At 42.8% G+C, this 23,000-nt stretch overlaps 1 protein-coding gene across 1 annotated transcript in view; it reads right to left on the bottom strand.

The window, feature by feature from the left end:
- Positions 1–384: 384 nt before the first annotated feature.
- The window catches only part of LOC138981056 (stAR-related lipid transfer protein 7, mitochondrial-like), a 28,256-nt gene continuing 5,640 nt past the window's right edge, over positions 385–23,000 (bottom strand). Inside the window, exons 4-9 of the mRNA XM_070353858.1 lie at positions 18,171–18,281; positions 17,784–17,828; positions 16,329–16,466; positions 14,652–14,736; positions 6,096–6,206; positions 385–456 (exon numbers count right to left, since the gene is read on the bottom strand). Coding sequence (XP_070209959.1) covers positions 452–456; positions 6,096–6,206; positions 14,652–14,736; positions 16,329–16,466; positions 17,784–17,828; positions 18,171–18,281 — 495 coding nt within the window. The 3' untranslated portion in view covers positions 385–451. The remainder of the gene's footprint in view (positions 457–6,095; positions 6,207–14,651; positions 14,737–16,328; positions 16,467–17,783; positions 17,829–18,170; positions 18,282–23,000) is intronic.

Raw genomic sequence — 23,000 nt, 5'->3', positions numbered from 1 at the left:
GGAAGCAGAATGTGTTTGATGCGTGTTATTAGTATACAGTGGTGTCCACTTTTGCTGAACCTGGCTTACAGGGAACAAAGTTGCCTGTCCAAAGAACTTTTGGTTCTTTTTCTGGTTATGCACAATAAGGTGATTTAATGTTACTGCTGAACATTTGAGTTTTTCCCAGATTACAATAAGTGGATGTAACTGAAACTAACTTCTGTGATGCAAATGTGCATTATTTTTTTAAAATTCCTTTTGCTGAAATGTTTTGTGTTTTATTTTGTTTATTTTACTAAAGAGTGTTGCCTAATAAAAAGTCATTGCAAATGTGGGATGAACCTGATTTTCATGTCTGCATGCGGCTTGCCTAAAGAGACAAACAGAAAACATACGCAAACATTGCAATTTTTATTTGGCTTTTATTCATTTACTTCATTTCGAGCTTCCATGGAAAGCGGCCATTTATTCACTGCAAAGTGAATAGAAAAAGGCAAAGATTATCATTTGACATCAGTCATATCAAATAACCAACAGCCATTGACATATCCACATTCCATTCAACCATTGAACATTTTTTCATCAGTATCGTTCATATTATCATGACATAGTATCACAAGAGATAGAAATCATACGGACTTGGAAGTGGCTTAAACACAGAACAGCCTGACAATTAAATCTAAAACACACCAGCCTTTTGCTAAAAAAAAAACCCAACTAATCAATCCGTACTGTACTGTAACCTTTCAAATTTGTGACGCAAATGTTTATGGTAGACTCAAATACTTCTAGACCGATTCAAATATTCTGTAAGTGACTAAAAACAATGGTACTAACTATAAAACTTAATTTGTGACATAAATTTCTTTGCAAGTCCATATTCTTGATTCAAATATTCATACTCACAGTAAATCAAATTGATCATAATCAATATTGAGCAAATATTTCTTATTTATAGGCCAAATAAACTTATATGAAGTAATTGATAGATTGAGTATCAGACTGAAATCATTCTTCCTTTTAAATTGTTTTCACTTACATTTATTTCCATCCATTGATTTCTTATGATCCAGCAATTGGATAGCCTTTCATGCTTTTACAGAATGCCTAAACATCTTTGTGTCTGCTCAATTTACTTGAAAAACGGTTGAGACATACATTCGCACACAAGACTGTCTTTTACACTGCACCAGAAACATTGAACCCAGTGGCCACAAAAAAACTACACTGAAAAATAAGGCAAACTGTGGTAACACATGACTGGCAAGACTGCCTCTTCCTCTTGCATGAACAAATGTATAGGACATTTGGAAAAATTATCCGTGTATGTCCGATGTCCGACGTGGATGTGGCCCCTGGGTCTAAAACAATCACTATAGAGGATTAACTCGTCCTGAGACAAATGTTTTATTGACCGAGTGCTTCAGAGATGGATTAAAGGTAACTGATCAGTTTACATTCTCTGAACACACAAAAACCTAACAACAACGAACCAATAAGATGTCAGAATGATAGAATATAATAAAATTACAGCCACAGTATTATCTGCAATCCTGGCAATGCAAAAAAATGGACTTAAATTAATCACAAACCCCTGAAAAATGATCTACAAATGGAACCTCAATCACCGTGCTCACACTCACACAAAGCCGATTCTTAGCACAGATGCTGAGAATAATGCACATGAACTTTCACCACAAACAGCTGTATTTGCTTGAGATTAAGTAAAGCCCACAAAACAAGAACTTGGTCAAACACTACAGGTTTAGAAATCTACTTCACTAAAGACGTTTTTGGGAGTATACTTGGGCCACCTATTCAAGATGATCTAAGCCACAAGAACAAAGCAGCTCAATATGATCTTTTCTTGGTACCACAACTACATCATTCAATATTTCTCAAAAACAATGTTGCTACAGATTATGTAACAGCACTCAACTCTGAATGATACTACAATGAACAAAAACAGGTATTCAGTATCAATAATACCTGACTACAAACCTTTTTAACTTCACCAAACCAACAGCAAAATACATGTCCTATTGTTTTAGTCACAAAGTGGTCATTGCCCGATTATGCTTTCATTTGATCAGTACTTTCCAATTTACAGTAGTTTGATTTGCTATTTCATCGATGTTTTGCGAAGCGATGTGTCACTCCAAGCAGACGAAACTTGGGGAGTGCTTTTTATAGAGAAGAGCTTCCAAGGGTCGCAACTCTGAATGCTCTTTCGCGGATTTTTCTCTTCCCAAAAAGCAACATGCCGCCGAAAAAAATGTCCTATTGATTTATTTTTGTTCAGGACAAATGTCCTATCACTTTTGCATTGTCCAGGACATTTGTCCTATGCCACCTCTCATGGATGTGAGCCCCTGTAGACCCCAGTGAAGTAGTCTGATCCACACACAAGAGAAGTTTATGAGCTTCATGCTTACTTATAGGGAAGTTAAGCTTGCTTTATGTGCAAGCAAAGATTTTTACTCACTTTTCACATCCCTGATAATGTCTATAGCACCTTTGCAGACTGTTCATTATCCCCCCCTCTGCTTCTTTCTCTCTGTAAACTTGTAGGGCTAGTTATTTTTCGGTAACTTACCCAACAACCAAAATCACTTACCCAACAACGGGCCTGAATCCTCGATAGCTCATGGGTAGAGACTGTACACATTGTGGATCTACTTTTTGCGACTCAAAAGTTCAGAACACTCTAACGTACAAAATATACATTTCTGGAGCAAACAATACAACCATACCGCATTTAAACCAGCAACTACAGGCTTGAACACATGAATCTCAATATAAAATCCATGAGTTTGGTTGTTTTTTGAATTCAGATCTGCCGTGCACAATCGTTTATCGCTAGCAAGATTCCAAGGAAAAGTAACTCTCATACTTTGTCTAGCGACACGAGTAGTTCCCCTTCCAGATTTTGGCTCCATCGACAAGACTGCAATCCGACGGTCAGTTTTCAACAATATTTCATTTTATAAACAGATCACACGCAATCAATTGCAAACATTTAATCAACTTGAAGAACATGCAGCGGTTTTATACACTATTTTTCCCCAGAAAACTAAACTTCATACAGTTTTTAGCGTTGGAACACGGGTGTAAAACTTCGTCTGCTAGTCACATTCGAGGAAAGAACATTTCCTGAGCGATACCAAAACATGAACAGAACACACACTATCTGCCTTTACCGCCACAGCAGAATGACAACATAACTGTGTACTTGATTTTAGTTCAAAACATGGAAACTGACAAGAAGTGTGAACAGATTTGAATGATTTGCACGGAACTATACAACGCGGCGCATTAATCGATCGCCTGCGCAGGTAGACTGGTTGGGTGAATATGATTTGATCAAACTTTCGCACAAAAACTCCTCTTTTCTTTGAATAACTGAAGAAAGGAGGGATAAAGAGGTTACATACCTCGTCTCAGTGATTATCAAAAATAATGGTCTCAGTTCGCGGTCATGAAAAAGCTCGCTGAAGCTCGCATTTTTCATGATCCGCTAACTTCGACCATTATTTTTGATAATCACTGAGACTCGGCATGTAACCTCTACTTATTGGTCCTGTTGCAATTACTGACAAAACTTTTTAACTGAACACCTCAAATGTGTGACTTGAAGTGAAAGCTGAGAAAACTGAAAATCTAGTTATTATCCATGTGGCCCGGCTATTATGAAACGGAACAAATGCCCACAACTACACATACCACTCATTTATGCATGAACAAAGTTGTCATCAGTATATTCCTTTACATGGTCAAAAAGGTACAAACATACTGTCTTCACGTTCAGCTGTAAACAGTTCTTCAGACTAGATCTACACTGATGACAAGCAAAGTAATTACATCAAATAATCAACAACAAAAACGGTTTCTTGTTGATACATACGAGTATCAATTCAATAGTTTGGAATTCTCCCACATAAGCAAATTTAGACTTGCAAATAACTTCCAGGCACTTGTTCCTATTCTGGGACACCCAGATCATCCATACAGACACACTAGCTCGCAATCTCAATACAAAACACATACTGATTCTGTAACACATCAATGCTGCAAGTACACATTATTCTTGTGTTCGGCAAAAAAAGAAAAAGAAATAGAAAACAAATCCAAACATTTGTCACAAGCGGCTTTAATATTAGTATACTTTTACGCTGTGGTGTTAAAGGTATTGTATTGGAGCGCCTGTGTTTCTCTATTTCACCTGTCACAGGTACGTAGACGCTAGTTAACTTCAAGTATCTCATGGAGCTCGTGCTCAGGTATTTCACGTGTGTTTTACTTGTATTTTGTAAGGTGAACTCAGAGTTAAATTCGAGCTCGTAGATACTCCTTTTTATTCATTCGTTCTTTGCCTTTAGCCGAGGAAAGAAGGCTTGCGTTCCAAGCGAATCCGTTCTTCGTTGAACGTAGGGTTTGCTTTCGTAGAGCAAACGCCGGAAAACTTGCTATCAACGGCAGGGGATATGTATGGCTACTTCAATGCAACCAGGATGTGGTATGTATTCATTAAATATTATGTTGTGTGGGTTACCGTTAAATTATTGTCAGGCTTAAATTTGTTTATTGACTTATGAAAACCGGTCAGTCCAAGATGGCGGAATGTACAGTGTGCACGTGCGTGTTTGTAACTTTTGTACTTGAACGGTATGAAGTTGTGAGTTCGTTTTGGAAAATGGTTTGGAATATATATTATTGGATGAACATGTTTTGGTTGAAAGGAGAGTTACCTAGATTGGTCGACTGTTTTGTTTATATAATGAATTTGGTATTATTCGTTGGACTTCATACTTAGCAGAATGAAATGTATAAGTCAGTTGGTATGTGTGTTCGAGATGCATGAGAGTGAGAGTAAAGAGTTATGTCCATTTAATCCTGCACTTGGTTGTTAAATTATAAGGACAGGTGGGCGATGTTACAATTACTGTGAACTAAGTCTTGCGTTCACCATTCCAGGTTGTTTTCACCATGCCGAGGTCTTAAACTGACCTACTACTGAGGAGAGGTCTGCCTGCTCCACTTTCGACGACCGCACTGCTCGCCTGGCAAGGACTTGACGTCACTGATGGCTCCTGTCGCTTCGCACTACGGCCTCGTTAACTCAAGTTCATGGACGATTTCGGATACGCAAGCATGGTAACATTAGCCTAAGCCGTCCTAACAGCTAAAAGTGCAGGAACCATAACGTCATTGTGAACTGAGCGAAAGTGAGAGGTGTGAAAGATGCTTTAAAAGGAAAATAATTATTCTTTGTTGTTATTGACTTTATTACTGTTTGATCTTGTTGTTGTTGTCAAAGTTATCGTAAGAAAGAGTTGTATGGCTTGTTAATGAGTGGTATGTGTATTTATGTTATGTATAATTGATTTTTTGTAAGAAACGTCCTTAATCTGTTCGTGTCAACTTGTGTTTTGTAGTCGAAAGAGTAAGATTGTTTTGAGTCGTGGATGACAGACTGCGTGCGTGTTTTGTGTATGTGTGCGTGACAACATTACTAGATAGAAGTTATAACACCACTCACTGATTTATGAGAAAAAAACCCCACAAACATTCAAAGTAAGTAACCGAAAAAGCTGTGTCTATAGGCAAGTTTCTACAGCCTGCCATACAAAAGTCTTCCAAATAATATCAGTGGTGAGCTCTTTCACACACACTCTTCCTCCTCTCCCCTTCCCCCATGTGGTTGTCATGGTAACAATTAAACTTACTTTTCCAACCAGAAGGTTATAAGAATTCTCTCATTTACAGTTAACGTTGAGAGCACTGTGTTATGCAAATTTTCAATCTGGTGCACTTCATGAATATGCATAATTATTGTAGAAATAACATAAAACGGTCAACAAAAACAAACATCCCATAACGATTAACACCCAAAAAATTATGTCTGTTTGATGTGAATAAACATGAAAAACCGATGTTCAAACCAAGAAATTCACACTGCATTTCACAAAATGGTTAACTCCAAACTAACAATGCTCCTGCAAAATCAAACAGTCAACTGAAAACACAAGGAAGCAAGCGTGCATAAGATGTCATTTAGCAGTAACTCTGCGGCTGCTTTTGCTGCATGTTATCTTGCAACCTGCTACTTTCCTTCTGTTCGCTGCTATGTGACGAGACGAGGATGTTGGGCCGGTAGCCTCTGTTTGTGCGCTCTTGCATGACTTTGGACGCTTTGTGCAATCGATCTACAAAATCTGGGACACCTGCACAGACAGAAAATACAAAACATGATTGTCTTGTTGGAGTGAGGAGATTGAATCCATCAATCATGAGGGGAATACTGCATCATTCATGAGAAGAATTCTTTGCATCAACCAGGATGCTATAAGAAAACTTGGCACAGATTCATTCCAAACATTTTTATTAAAATACTGTATAACTGGTGGAATCATAGCTACCAGAACACTAGTTAAGACTTACAGACTACTGCCTCATTGGGAAAATATATTGGTACCAAGCAGACACTTCCATACACATTACCATTTCTTAATCGAAAATGTTAGTTATAAATTTTCAATTGATTAATATACTTACCCAACTCACATATAGCAATTTACTTCAGTCTAGTGCTAGAACGTTGTATCGCATCACCTTGGTACAGACATGAGACCAGCAAATGTTCAAATAGTAGGAAAGTAAGCCGGGGTCCAGGGGCCGCTTAGGCCCCTGGTGGGGTCCAGGGGCAATGCCCCGGTAGGGGGTTCAGGGGGGCGAAGCCCCCCTGACGGAAAATGAATGTTAGAATTATAAAGGCCATTTTGGGGCCTCTCCTGATAGCAAAAAATGAGATCATGCCTTTTTAAAAAGCTATAAAACCCACAAGAATAATATGTTTTAGCATTTTAAACAAAAGTGTGATTTATAACAATCACACACACACAAAACTTTCGCCTTATTTTTTCAGTTGCTAATGAAAGATGAAACACCCGACTACGTTCTCATCAACTAATTTCGGTGGTGCACTCGCCCTATCGCAAAAAGAAAAAAATGACAAAAGTTCGCTTGCATTTATTTTATAGAATTCTCGCGACCTGGCGAAAAAAAATGTCGATGCACCTCTAGCCCTATGTACCTGCTAGTGGTACCGGTCAGTATCGTCCACAACCAACCACTCAAAACGACGTACTTTGCCGTAACCTGACCCTGGGGTCCGGAGCCAAATCGCCGACCGGATTTTTGAGTGGGCGTGGTTTGCAGCGAGAGTTATCTTTTCCTAGCTTGCCCCATGCATAGATGCTACACCAAGTCCGTATTTCCTCGGACCCATAATAAATTTCACCACGCAGTGGCCGTTGTCGCACCACGTGCACACGGCCTGACCGGGAATGGATATCTTGGCGATACTGTCGCCAATGAGCTGGCGCCTTTCTTTCTTGTTGATAGTGACAGTCACTTCTTCTGACAGCCAGTTGGCTTTCCACTTGTTTTTCACACTTTGGTCGTCGATCGTAAGAGCTTCCACAGCCGACAAAACAATACGGAATCCAGACGCCATGATGCTACCTTTTTCACCTTCGACGTTTGGAGATCGGCAACCAATCAAAACAACCCACAAACCGCCATCGGTGAATAATTAAGCCCCGGCGATAATCGTCGGAGATCGACAGCCAATCAAACGCGACCCATGATACTGCTATGGGTTCACGCGAGTGCTGGGGTGCTGGGGTGCGAATGCACTGACTTCAGACGCAGACAGCTTCAGCTGAACGGTTCATATACCACCACCCCCCTCCCCCCTTTTTTCTCAACGAATTTGCATCGATCTCAAGAATGGTCTGTGAGCTAAGGAAAATATCGGAATTCCGATAAAAATCGGACCAGTCCCATGTCTGTTGGTAACAAGGGAGGCAACTCTAAAAAAAAAGAGCTACCTTGACCCATAAACAGGACAAAGTCACGTCACTTCCTGACCTTGCCGCCATATTGAACTCATTCGCACGAAGGCGTAGAAAAAAACTTCCCTCCTTTTTTTAGAACAACCCCACTAGCGGGGAAGGCGGGAGGGAATTAACTATGTGAGTTGGGTAAGTATATTAATCAAATGAAAATTTATTACTAAAATTTTCAATTAAGAAATGGTAATGTGTATCTTATCCCAACTCACATATAGCAGATTGCTAATGAAGGCGGTGGGATGCTCAATCTATGAGCTAGGCAATAATTTGCCCTGCTGCTACCATTGCACGTAGCGCATTGGAACCGTCCTGTCGCGCGCTGGAAAAGTCGCACAGGTCAAGGTTGATAGAGAGCTCCTACGATCTCCAGTAGGCGGAGTCAAGGACTTCAGGATATCCTACCGATTTTAGCACCAACGTAGATATGTCCCTATCTACCTTTGTGTACCTGTTCGCCTTTCTTTTGGTGAGACCTGCCCTTTTTATTGAATTGACAGGCCCGTATTCAAAACAGTCACCCATCCCGGTAGTAACCGAGACCGCTTAACCTCGGTGGTCGGAACGAGACCGTGTTGCGGCCTTTTGTTGAAAAACGAGAAAGACTATGCCGAGGCTGCAAAGATGAGGGTATACTTTCCCTGTTGCAAAATCAGGAGTGAAACGTCGGGAGTATTGAAGACCTGATTGCGTGCTAGTTCTATGTTAACTCAGCCCGCAATTGGGAAAGACACGTGAGGGTATCAGTAACCTGATCCGCTCTCAAACCATGCTCCTATCGCTCCCCGTCCCGAGGGAGGGGTGCGTGAGCGTCTTTTGAGTTTTCAGTTTCCCGATGACCGTAACGCTAGAGGCATTACATGGAGTTAGTTCTGAAGCCTTGAGAAAATATCCTCAAGGGTAAGAGAACTGGCCAAGGGATAGAGAAGGTCTCTATTATACCAAGGTTTCGTTAACTAGTAATTCAAGTGCTGGAAACCTGAACTTGGGTAAGCGCTGAGGGAAAAGGTAAGTTGTACCCTCCCTCTGCCCTTTGTGCGAAATTTGGCACCGCTTATATTGCCGCTAGAAAGCGTGCAGAGAGACCTGAGAAAGTATCCAAAGCTGAATCCCTGAACTGGAGTGCCGTGATTCAGCCTTCAGAGGAAAAGAGGGGTAGGCGCGGTAAAGCCGGAAGCCTATACCATACTGTGACAAGTGTGACGTCACTTCGATGGCTTAGCCGAGAAGGCTTGAGAATTTAACAGGGCGAACAAATGCGTACTATTCTGCGATGTAGGAGAAAACTCCAAGCACATTGCAAAGTTAAGAAAAATCCAGGGGCCGCCGCAGTGAAGGCTACAAAAAGAGTGTAGCTTGTTAACTCGCGGGAGAAAAAAGGCCCTGAGAGGCGTAATGCCAAAGTTGAATCACTGAACCACAAGGAATGTGATTCTATTTATCATTGGCAAAAACATAAATGTTCACTGTCTTTTGCGTATGGGAAAAAAACAAACCCAATGCTAAAAGCTTCTGTGCCAAACCTAAGGTTCGCCACACGATGGTGTCCTTAGTTCTTTCCGTAACCTCTTAAAATGAAACGCTGAAACTATGGAATTTTCTGCGAATTCTTTGTGTTGCCCAGCGAAAGTCGCTGACAGAAGCCGCTACCGTAAGGGGTAGGCTTCGCCGGAAATGTTCCGTCTGAGAGGTTACGGACAGTGGCTCAGTGACCCTAAAGATTTTTGAGTCAGAATGTGCACCAGTAAGTTGGACATGTTCTGGCGAGCTGTCGGAAAACCAAAGCTTATGACTCTTATGAGAAAGCGAGCGATTCCGTAAACCGTAAAAGCTGAGTTTGCTTTAATAGCTTGACTTGTTTTTCGCCGCTTAGGAGAAAAATTAGTGGCTTTAGCAGCTTCATCCGAGAAGGCGGAAAAGAAGAGGTATGCAGCTTCACCATAGATGGGCGTACATATCGCAAAGCTGCCTAAGCCAGAGGGTCTAACCCTATGTGTGCTTGCTTAGCTTCATTATCTTGCCTAATCTGAGGCAGAATGTGGCAAGCTGAAGCAGTTCCCGGTTTCTTGCCAGAAGATGGGGAGGAATACAACGTAGCGTAGACATGCGAACACTCCCCTGGTGAACACAAAAAGCAAAGAGTGCCGGAGTAGATCAGCCTCTTACTTGTACCTTGAGCCAAGCAAAGTCTGACCAAGCAAGCATTCCTCTGTGAAAGGAGAAGACTAAAGTGACTCAAAGGTGACTTTATCTTGGATCCTAGACCTAGAGAGAAAGAAGAACCTGCGCGCGTGCACGGAATGTGCAAAGAGAAGCGCTGGGAGGCTCAGCTGCTCAGCAGACTTTAGCCAAAGTGGCTAGCAACGTCATGACATCCGTCTCCCCCGCGTCACGACGAAACTCGAATTTGACAAGAGCAGAGGAGATGGAGCGCGAGAGAGATCTTTGCAAAGTTTCCGAAAGAGAGGATAACTCGAAAAGATCATGTGCTTATTCCATCAGAGACAAGAGAGAGGACTCAGTATAAGGTACAGCTCTGTTCTCCTGTAGCTGTCTTCCCTAAGCGTAACCAGTTCCGTTGTGCACGGAAAAGCAGCACGTGGGAGGGCAAGTGTCGATGAGGTAATAAAAGTGGCTGTTGAAGTGACCTCTGGCAGGTTCCCTGAGAGAGAGGAGTGGGATGCTTCACATGAGCAAGCCACAGTTTGACAAAGTCCGACACCGTACTGTAAGCTGCCAAAAGCGGCACTGTGTCAGTCGGTGTGTTGACTTGCCGTAGGTTGAGCTCAGAAACTTGGCCATATAAGAGGCAACAGAGGGAGATTCGCAGATCCAAAAGGAACGCGTTTTTCCCGAACTGAGCGGAAGTCAACCAAAGCTGAAGGTGGTGGTACGGACAAGTTGCCGAAGCCACCACACCTTCCTCAATGTACAGCGAAACTACTTCCGCTGCCTATGCTAAAGCATGGGTAAACTCGGATAGTAGCCGAAAACTGGTGTCTTCTTCCTGATCGGAAGCACCGTAATCCGAACCGTAGTCCTGCACATCCGTGCATGCCGGAATTCCGCTACCACACTGACTGCTATAGTCTGGTGAAGCTTTACCCGAAGACACCCGTAATGGGGAGCTGTAATGGTCACCGGAAGTTGGTATCTTCTTCGTCTTGAGGGGAAGCACCGAACTCCGAATCATAGTCCCGCACTTTCGTGCATACCGGAAGTACACTACCGCCGTGGCTGTGATAGCCAGGCGAAGCGTCAACCGGAAAGGAAGACACCCGAGGGATTTTATACCCAAGCGGTGTCCCCCTAGGGACTGCTTCCTGCCCCCTGGGCGGAAGCGGGGAATGCTGTGCCGGTCTGGCCCCGTACGATACGAAGGCTGCCGACGGTAGCAAATCCCCTGTTCGATCAAAGACCGAACGCGTATCTGGGCTCCTACCCTGTAACTGCCGCCCGCACGAGCGGAACGGCGTAGCCAGGGGATCGGAACTTTCACTCTCTGCCCGGCACTCGGGTGGAGCTACTTCCTCCAGGATACGCCCTTCGCGTTGGCCGGAGAACCCAGCTACTGACGAAGGATAAATACCTTGAGCATAATCAGGCCAAAAACCAGAAGAGGCCTCAGTACGCAGAAGAGAGACTCCGTCGCCCGCATCAAAAGCAGCATGCACATCGGCCGAAGTCACTGTAGCCGAGGGAGGGACACACACCCTGGCCAGGGAACGCGTATCGCCGACACCCGGAGGCAAAGACAAAAATTCTGCCCTAGTCGACGAAAGCTCTGCTGAAAGGGAGGAAACCTGAGCGCTCAAAGAGCGGAGAATAGCGGAAACATCCTGTTTAACTAACAGAGCTAGAACCGGAAGCAACCGGTACAGATTCTGAAGGCAGAATCGGCATGGAGGGAGATTTAGGCATGTCAATCTTAACATCAAAAGAATGTTTGGACGAAGGGTCTAACACCTTCACGACAGCTTGACTAGAAGAGCCTTTCGGCTTACGAGAAGGCTTCTTAACAGGAGAAGGCTCCGTCACTTGCTTAGAACTTTTCTTCTTACCGCTATCCGACATGGCGGACGAAAGCGTGTAAAAATTTCTAAGTGCAGAACAACCTGAGTCAAGCAATAAAACGACAAAAATATGCAAAAATGCTCACCCCAAACACAAAGTAAGAGAAGAGGGACGTGCAAGGAAAACCAAGGTGAAGTCTGACCCAAAGAAAAGTCAGACGAAAGGCTGAAAAGCCTAAGCGAAGCAAAACACGTCCGTAGCCACGGCCCGCTGAGTAGAAAATGAGTTCAATATGGCGGCAAGGTCAGGAAGTCACGTGACTTTGTCCTGTTTATGGGTCAAGGTAGCTCTTTTTTTTTTTAGAGTTGCCTCCCTTGTTACCAAGGTGATGCGATACAGCGTTCTAGCACTAGACTGAAGTAAATTGCTATATGTGAGTTGGGATAAGATATGTAATTTAATTGCTGATATACAATTTGAAAGAGACAGGTGGAAACAGAGTTTACTGCTTCCCTCACTTTGACTATGTGAGACACAGAGATAGGGGTGTAGAGAGATATAGGGATGTAGAGAGATAGAGTGGTAGAAAGAGAGATAGTGTTAGAAAGAGAGAGCGAGAGAGAGAGTAGGAGCGAGTTAGGCAGAGTGAGAGAAAGAGTCTGTGAAAGAGAGAGTGAGTAAGAGTAATATGGCAGAAGCATTCATTACTGACACGATCTGGCAATCTGGGTCATATTTTGAGGGTAGATTTTGCCAATATGCGTCTAGTCTACTCTTGAGGCTGTTGACTGTGGGAGCAGTGACCACAGAGTCTGGCAGATTGTTCCATAGGTTTACAACACGATTGCTGAAGAAGTTTTGTCGGATGTTCAGTCTACATCGCGGTTTCTCAAGCTTGAGGGAATGGTCTCGGAGCTTTTGTCCTTCACCTTAGGGAGTACATTTCAGTTCTGGTTTCTCAGTGTCGTACAATCCATGTATGTACTTGTTAACATCTATGATGTCACCCTTTTCCGTCTGTGTTCTAAGCTGGGAAGTTTCAGTCTTGATAGCCTCTTTGGGTATTGTTTGTCTTTCAGGGATGCAATCATGGAGTTCAACCCAAGCAAATGTGTGGTAATGAACATCATGCCAAACAAGAATAAGATACTTCTTCCATCCAACTACCACCTCCATGGACAGACTCTTGAAACAACGACAGAGAGTAAATATCTAGGTGTTACTATTACAAGTAACCTTTCTTGGGGCAGGCACGTAGAAACAGCTGCAGCGAAGGGAAACAGGACAGTCGGCTTCCTCCGAAGGAACTTCAAGGAGTGCACTCCAAAAGTGAAAGCGGCAACCTACATCACAATGGTCCGCCCCACCCTTGAGTATGCCTCGACTGTCTGGAATCCGCACGAACAACAGCACAACAACCTGCTCGAGTCAGTCCAAAAAAGAGCGGCCAGATATGTCCACAATAACTACAGGGAAAAAGAGCCTGGCACCGTCACCAACATGCTGACAAACTTAGGATGGAAGAGCCTCGAAGAACGAAGACATAACAGTCGACTAGCGATGATGTTTAAAATTAAAAATGACATGGTCGGCATTGACAAGACCGCGTTTCTCAAACCATCAGACACGAGAACGAGAGGGAATAGGATCCACCAAGAACAGGACTACCACCCTTCACTGTCCCACTCCTTTTTTCCGCGGACAACATCAGAGTGGAACAAGCTCCCGATCTCCACCACATCCGCCCCCTCCCTTGAGTCGTTCATGTCACGACTCGGTGGCAGCAGAGCCCTGCAGCCATCCACCTCCCTCCCATAGCCGTTGATGGATTGTACAAAGTTTTAATAACCCCAAAACCTAGCCAAGCTCCTCTCCACTGCCCTCCTGCATCCCCTATACCCCCCCCCCCCTCCCCCAGCTTTGGCTTTTTAACTTCCTTACACGACTGGCACAGACCGCAATGGGGGCCAACAGTGTATGGACATCACCGCGGGACCTTCAACATCCAAGAAATTGGATCCGGTCCCCCACGGGAAGAAGAAGAAGAAGAATCAGTTTGGTAGCTCGACGCTGCATGTCATCTATGTTGCTGCAGGTAATCCACAACATACTGGATTGTAAAGCATCATGCAGAGTGCCCATACTCCAGGATGGGGCGCACCAGACTCTTGCACAGCTGCACGAAGGTATCCTCTGTCAAGAAGCTGAATGATCGCCTGATAATACCAAGTACTTTATTTGCCTTTGCAGTTGTGTGTGCTGCATGGCTTTTGAAGTCGAGTCCAATGTCAATGAACACCCCTAGGGGCCAGGTTTCATAAGCCAGAAACACAGTTGGTCGACTGCGGTTGAACGAGTGAAATACATTTATTCCAACAGAATCGGGCTTTACAAAGAAGATACCAGTCGGCTGACTGTACTTGTTTGCACGGGGAGTCGCCCGGCCGCAGTGTTTCTCTCCCCGAGCACAGTGGTCGGACAACCACGGTCATCCGACAGAAAATTATATTATCCGTACAGTCAGTAGCAGAACGCTGACACTATGTTTGGATTGTAAAGCTTAAGTGGTGGTAATTTTTCGAAATTTATCCATGGGATGCAGTAATCCAGAAGACAAGTCAGGGTTATGTTTTGAAGATGTCAATTTGATCACTGCGATCTTGTGAAACTGGCCTCAGGTCTCTGGGAGGGGAACAAGTCTCACCAATATGCGAATAACTGTAGAAATGTGTGTACGCTTACCTGTGCTGGCCAGCCAGTTGTAGCACATACTGGGCAGCTGAGTCTGGGGGTTGTCAAAGTAGGTCATGTAGAAGGAGAAGCCATTCTGCAAACAAAAGTTTGTTTGTTTGTTTGTTTATTTGTTGCTTAACGTCCAGCCGACTACGCAGAGCCATATCAGGACGAGGAAGGGGGGGATGAAGGGGGCCACTTGTCAAGCGATTCCTGTTTACAAATGCACTAACCCATTACTTGTGTCCCAGCAGGCTTTAGTAAAACTAAATTAATACCTACTGGAAGATTACCAGTTTCCAGTATGTTAAAATAGGCTTAACCTATCTACTGCTGGACTTACATCAGAACACTAACAGATTAAACTATACATGAATCGCGAGACAAACGGCAAGAGAAGAGATTTTTGGAAAAAATACAGGTGAATGAGCAAGAAGGCAGAAAAAAGAAAAGAATTCATGAAGAAAAAGATAGCATGACAGGAAAGAGGAACCAAAAATCTACCTAACAGCAAACTAGAAAGCTCCTGCGGTTCCAAAAACAGGAGGGGCTTTTAATTTCATAACCGCAGTGCCCCACTGCGGGACAAACAAAAGTGCACCGAGTGTCTATAACAGCCAAGAACACCTTACCCTACAGTGTTTTTGTTCGGTTCACAAGCAGACGGCTGCCTTACCATACATCCAAACACTATTCAGTACTATTTCAATCTCTCGCTTTAAAGCAAGGAATTCCATGTACACATTTGTAAGCCTTGAGGAAATTTGACTTAATAATAATAATAATAATAAATGAGCATTTATATAGCGCAACATCATAACTTTACAATTATGCTCTTTGCGCTTGACACATTTAAAATTCAAACACAGTTATACAAGCATTTACATCTACATTCATAGTCAGCAACGCTTGATTAAAAGCATACACCATCAAACATACATTACAACAGATTCTTCCACTAATTAAGTAATAAAAACATGAATAAAATAGGTAGTAAAAACAATGTGAAATTTGACTTTTTTTGTTGGTCTTTTTGACTGACCCACAATTAACTGCATTTTCTTGTCAAAGTATTGAGATATGATGATGACCAAGGATGATAATGCATGTCTGTGTTTGTCATTTCCATAAAATATTGCTTATCTGCATCCGCGTCCCACCCTTGTGGATTACCTCACTGAAGGAGGAGACCGGCTCAATGACTAGCTGCGACTGGTACTGATGGATTACCTCACTGAAGGAGGAGACCGGCTCAATGACTAGCTGCGACTGGTACTGATGGATTACCTCACTGAAGGAGGAGACCGGCTCAATGACTAGCTGCGACTGGTACTGATGGATTACCTCACTGAAGGAGGAGACCGGCTCAATGACTAGCTGCGACTGGTACTGATGGATTACCTCACTGAAGGAGGAGACCGGCTCAATGACTAGCTGCGACTGGTACTGATGGATTACCTCACTGAAGGAGGAGACCGGCTCAATGACTAACTGCGACTGGTACCGATGGATTACCTCACTGAAGGAGGAGACCGGCTCAATGACTAGCTGCGACTGGTACTGATGGATTACCTCACTGAAGGAGGAGACCGGCTCAATGACTAGCTGCGACTGGTACTGATGGATTACCTCACCGAAGGAGGAGACCGGCTCAATGACTAGCTGCGACTGGTACTGATGGATTACCTCACTGAAGGAGGAGACCGGCTCAATGACTAGCTGCGACTGGTACTGATGGACCCGAACGATGTTGTTCACTTCTGGACACTTGTGATGCGGCACTGCTTTCGCTCGAATCACAATCCGGTTCTTCTGATCATTCACCTGTTGGAAGATTGATAACATTTACTGCCATTGAGAAAACCAGCTTCTGACTTTTTGCATTTGACCCTTGCATGCTATGTGAGAATCCTTTGATGAGAAGACATCTCCCAATAAAGGACAATGTCTGTGGTCCCTTGTCTACTATCCTGACTAATCTGTACCTGTCATGATAGGTCACATAATAATGTAGGGACACTTTCACTTGTCACAAGGCTGTCCTTTTATCACAGGTACCACTACATGTACATGACTGTTACATAAGATTTGTATGGACTTTATATTTCGATCTCATCATGAGCTCGAACTTTTTTTTTTACTTACTGCCCGTTATGCTGGTTGGCATGTAGGGCAGCAATAAATCTTTTTGGTTGTCTGTATTTTCCTCACCCCCCCCCCCCCCCCCCCCCCACCACCACCACTTATTGCTAAGTAAAAGGCAAAACTGTCAACCAATGTTCTATTTCTCATGTAGACTCTTCAAAATAAAAATCTGGATAAAACTGGCTTGTTAATTGCATTATCTAAGATACTATGAGACCAATTCTTATACAACTCTCACTCAATACAGATGTGCTCTTACCGTTTACTTTGCATTGTTATATGACCTGGGAACAATTACGAAAAGAGACTGTCTGCATCAACATGAATGTATACATTTTACAGTTGTAAGTGAGACTGCAGACCTGTTTACCCCCATAAGTGTTTTGGAGTAATGCTCAGCCCCAAAAATAGTAATCCTGGCACAAAAATAGTAATCATCCAAAATTCGTCGCCAATTACAACGCACATGACAACTGTGTCTGCGAAACGCAATCATGCACATATATCCACCATTCACAAACAAAACACATCAGTCAGTTTTTGTAGTCATCATAATTTCAAAGAAGATCACACCAAAAGCACATGCATCACTGATTCTTTTTCTTTTGCTCGTAGTAGGCCTTTCTCAGTGTGTCAAGCGCTTCTCTACTGTACTTGCGCTTGCCAAATGAGTGAGGGCGAGACTTCACCACTAGAATAAGGCTCTCCAGCGTCTCATCATACAGACATGATCTCTGGTCAGTCCTGTGCTTTTTCACCCCATTTTGCCATTGAAAAAAACAATGCCAAACATGTAAATTGATAAAAAAAAATAAAATAAAAAAAAATTATTTTATTTTTTTTATTTTTTTATTTATGAAAATCGTAGTCTTGACACGGATAGCGGAATGGCGTATTTTTTGCAGAAAATCGTAATAAATTACGCCAAAATCGTAAGGGTAAACAGGTCTGTGAGAGACAAATACAGAGGAAGGGAAAGAGAGAAAATCAACTAACCGTGCTTCGACGAACATAGCAGTAGTCTCTTGGAAGCATTGGGTACTGAAAATAGACAACAGAGTATGCTTTTCCAAAAAGGCTGGGAGTGCGCTGAATAATAACAACAACTCTTAACGAAAACCAGCTCTCTCCTAATTCAACACACAACCTCATTCTATAGTATTAAGTTTCTTTATCAGATATTAACCACATTTTGTTTTCTGGAACACAACAGTCTGTACTGGTTAATCAAGCACCGCTCTTTAGTAAGTATTCTTCAATTATATATATATAAAATGACTGGTTGTGACAAGTGTGCTCCCACTCGTCCACATCTTGCTCCCACTCGTCCAAATCATGCCCCCCCCCCCCCCCCCCCCTCATTGTCTGTAACTGCAAACTTACAGGATACTTGTATACCCAGTGGATGATCTCACTAGAGCTCTTGGGGTCAGTGTCGACGACGTTGATCTCCATGGTCTGTGGGTCCCATCCACACCAGAACTTCAGGTCCATCTGAGGAGAACATTTGACATGAATAAGCCTTGGTATAAGTATAATCATGGGTGCACTCTGGGTTCAAAAGCTCTGCCTAAATTTCACAGACTCTTGCTTCAGATCTGTTTTTTTCTTCTTGCATACTGCTGTCATAACATAGATCTATAAAAAAAAAAAAGATAAAAAAAAAAGAGCTGAAACTCCTGTTTCAAGCATGGCCACTTGTATCCCTGTATTAAGATGAAAAACGCTGCTCTGTATCTGCTCACAGGGTTCCCATGTGCATGCATAAGCACATCAGGGTTACTGAACTAAATTGCACATTTTGTCCTTAAGGGGTTACTTGTGTGTTCAAATCGCTCGACAGATACATTAGCAATATGGACACATCTGTGCAAAGAAAAAAGGCGGTTGCCTTATTAACCTTTTTTTTAGAATTTTTTTACTGGGGGTTGTCAAGTACGATTTTGCGAAAAAAAACTGCGATTCTTAACGCGATCCTAACTGACATATTTAGCTCTACAAATGATAAATGAAACATTACTTTGTGTAAATAAATGAATGAAGAGTATCCCTTTATCATAATACGGCACTTATCAACGTGCATTTTTAGAAAATGATCGAGGTTTCTCGAGGCCGTATACATAAAACTATCACTCATTTACTAGTAAAAACGTTATTAAAAAAAATTCGCTCGACAGATCATAACTAAATTTGAACACAGCTAAGTTCACTGTATACAGATACAATACCTGTAAACAAAATAAGTTGTTGCCTTATTGTCTACTTCACAATTATTCCCGCACCACCCCCACCCCAATATCTTGATTGACAAAAATGATAAAAAAAATAATTTGGGAAACCTGTATGTCAGTTGGTAGAGCACTGGACTTGTGATCCATGAATTTGAATCAGGGGGAAGGGTTGGGGGTCGGAACATTTGTGTGCAAAGTTTCATAAAGTTACACATTTTGAGCACGTTTCTATATAATACCCTTTAAAAAAAAAAAAAGTGTTTCCTTTTTTCTTACTCAAAAATGTTTCCCGCCCCAACCCCACCCCCATATCTTGGCTGACAGAAATTAAGAAACAGTGTTTGAATCCGGGTGAAGGTCAGAAAACTTGTTTGCAAAGTTTCATAAAGATCTGTCCCGTAGTTTTTTTCTGAATCGCACTACAAACACTTAGTGTCCTTAGTGCCCCGGCGCAATCCCAACCCACCCCCCTCCCCCACCCGCTCTCGTCAACTTTTAATCACACACACACACACACACACACACACACACACACACACACACACACACACATTGACACACACACACACACACACACACACACATGCACGCGCGCTTTCAAGCGCACACACACATTGAGCGAGTCTATTCTAGCCACTGCTTGTACTAAAACGATAAAATCCACCTAACAGTAACAATGAAAAAAAAACTTTTCTATAACGCAAGTCCAGATTTACAGCTCCAAGCGATTTACAATTCCAATAACCTCACACACACACACACACACACACACACACACACACACACACACACAAGCAAACTAACCCCTCATAGTGATAAGAATAAGTTCAGTCAATAACTACATTTCTGACTATTTACAATAAGAATACATGCTCTCTCTCTCTTTCTCTCTCTGTGTCTCTCTCTCTTTCTCTCTTTGCGAATATGATTTTGAAGCGCATTCCATAAAGTCGGTATCTGATATCTAAAGTGTTTCGCTAATGTTTTCGTCCTGATCTTTGGGATGCGGAGGATTTTGCTTCTGGTGATGATCTGAGGGAACGGAATGGTTCATAGATACTGAGGGAATTTGACAGGTAGGGGGGTGGGGTGTGTGTGTGTGTGTGTGTGTGTGTGTGTGTGTGTGTGTGTGTGTGTGTGTGTGTGTGTGTGTGTGTGTGTGTGTGTGTGTGTGTTGTCAATTTTCTAAACGCTTGCACCCTAACACAGTTAACTTGTAATCTATCCTGAACTATGAAAGCAGCAACACGCATACTCACAGAGAGGCACGCATGTTTGTGTGATGGTTTGCACGAATAACCATTGAAATTTAGTTTTGATAAAAACAAGCAACATTTTCATTGAGCACACAGGTGCTTAGCCAATGTGTATTGAAACTCGTCCAATTATCGGAAAATGTCATAATTTTTGGCAATATAATTATTTAACAACAACAAAGACTACCGGCTTCCATACATAAAACAGTCAGTGGCTACAACAATTCGCGGCATCCGTACCATTGGACTGTGGGAGGTCGTACACTGCTAACACTGCGACGCGTACCCAAAAGCTACGGACACTCTTTTTATTAGCTGATGATACGAACACACTTGCATATATATTGGGACACTACTAATTGTGTATTTCAGTTATAATGCATCACGTTACCTGGTCAAACTCCGTTTCCAGTTGGAAATGTCCTCCCTGACCAAAACCCTGCTCCTACCATCCACAACAGGGAGGACATTTCCAACTGGAGACAGAGTTTCATAAAGATCTGTCCAGTTGTCTCTGAATCGCACTACACTCACACAAACACACGCACATACACCTGGGTGAATCAGTTACTTTGTAAAAGGGTTTACTTAGAATTCAAAAGTCTAAATCGAGGACGCGAAGCGCCTTAGGCTGATCATAAGATTGCGCCCCCCCTCCCCCCCCCCTTCCGAAAAAATAATCTGTCGTGAGATTCATTACACATTTTGTGCACAGGTTCCTGTTAGCAATGTGTACAAAGGTTGGGGGTTCCTGTACCGGTCATCCAGGCCCCCCCCCCCCCCCCCCTTCTCAATTTTCCCCCTGACCGCAAACAGGCATCCTCTGTACCTCATAGGGGGCCTCGGCGTCGCATGGACCCATACGTCATAGATCAATTGGATATTGTTAAAAAGGTGTTTGGGGAAAGCTCCTTTGAACAGAGTCGAGATAATAATTTATTTCAAAACCAGGTGTTTTTTTGTGGCTAAGTGTCTGTTCTACACGAACATTCTATAACTTGTTAATCTGTGTCCGAATAATGAACTGTTAACAAAGTTACTCGTATGAAGGTACTATGAAGCCAAACGCATAGGTCCTCACCCTCCACCCCCCCCCCCCTCCCTCCCTTAATACGTACATTTTCACACTCATACAACCAAATGGACACACATTAACTGTGACACACACACACACACATCCTTTCTTTCTTTCTTTCTTTATTTGGTGTTTAACGTCGTTTTCAACCACGAAGGTTATATCGCGACGACACACACATCCACACACGAACACATAAACAAACAGACAAACAAAGCGTGTAGATGCGCAGGTCCGCTTCACAATGCCGTAATGGACGCCCACTCTCACTTAGTAGATTCCTTTCTTAAACTATTTATCTGTCACTATTTCTCAAAACTTCGCTTTCTCGCACTCAAGACGACATGTACAGACACAAAGACACACGGGCACAAACACGCCCGCCCGCCCGCCTGCACGCACTCACACAACAAACAACACACACACACATGAGGAAGGGATAATCACACATTTTGCGCCAGTGAGGTTAGATTGGTGAGATGGGGTCTGAGGCTGGTAAGGGATTTGGGGGTAGGACCGACGAGAGGGCACGGATTCGACGGTTTGCCGTGTCGAGTCAACTTCATATATATAGATCTGTGTAGGCGATCAACAGCCCCAGCCGATCTGGATCTGTTCAAGTCAAAAGTAAAGTCAAGGATACGAAGAAGTTTACCGAAAAACATTGATCCCAAGGACTCATGTTGTAACTTTTCAAAGCAGTTACATTCAATCAAAGCTCCATCCACATTAAACCGAACGGGAATCGTCGAAGATCCACGCAACTTCACTGCAATGTCGAACGAACTCATAATGTAACCGCAGATCAATAGTTGGTTTTGGTTTTGTGTCGCAGCAAAGAAACGAAGCAAATCTTCGGCTTTTATTTCACACTAAAAAATCGTTCATTTAGCGGATTATCAAAATATATTTCTTTGAGGTTGCAAGGCAATGGCATCGCTCTTTTTGAAGGGTTTATGGAAAAATCACTTCGGAGGCAGGTCTAAAATCCTGTGTACAGTGCCAAATCATACATCCTTTAAAAAGAGCAAAGCATGTTCTTTATTCTAACATATGGGCTAGGGTAAGTCATAGATATAAATAGACAGTATCTGTCTATTATATCTTTGGGTAAGTGTATTCCATTCCTTCGATAGTCTCGACATCTACACTTGCGTGAAAAATGCAATTTTGAGTCTGTTTTGCATAAAAGACCTGCGAGATTTAGAAGTCATAACAAGAACTTACAGTCCAGCCTCTCAACTTTCGTTCCATGCAATTTGTTTGTCTGTACGTATAGACTGAGGGGTGCCCCGAAATGATTTGTAATCACAAAATTCACAGACTTCAAATACGCCATTGAAAAACTCGTCCACGTGCGTTTTAGATCTATTTACTTGGGTGACTAAAACTGTCGTACCTGCCAAAGGCCGCTTCGCGTAACAAAATGACTACCAGAGTCACAAGGCTCGGGATAATTTTTACAAGCAAGTCATATTTCGTTGTTCTAGTCCGAATGAATATGAAGATATGGTGAGTTGAAAACGCCGATTCTTTCGCCAGAAACACGTCTGTTTCCGTACCGGAAAGAAGGAATGGACTGAGAGCTACTATAATCACGGCGCCGTGCGTACAATCGACCGAATGATGTTATTCACACAATACCATTTGG

This window comes from Littorina saxatilis, linkage group LG12, assembly GCF_037325665.1.
Source record: "Littorina saxatilis isolate snail1 linkage group LG12, US_GU_Lsax_2.0, whole genome shotgun sequence".
In the NCBI taxonomy this organism is placed as follows: Eukaryota; Metazoa; Mollusca; class Gastropoda; order Littorinimorpha; family Littorinidae; genus Littorina; species Littorina saxatilis.
Note: the sequence above shows the minus strand (reverse complement) of the source record. Positions and strands in the feature narration are given on the sequence as shown.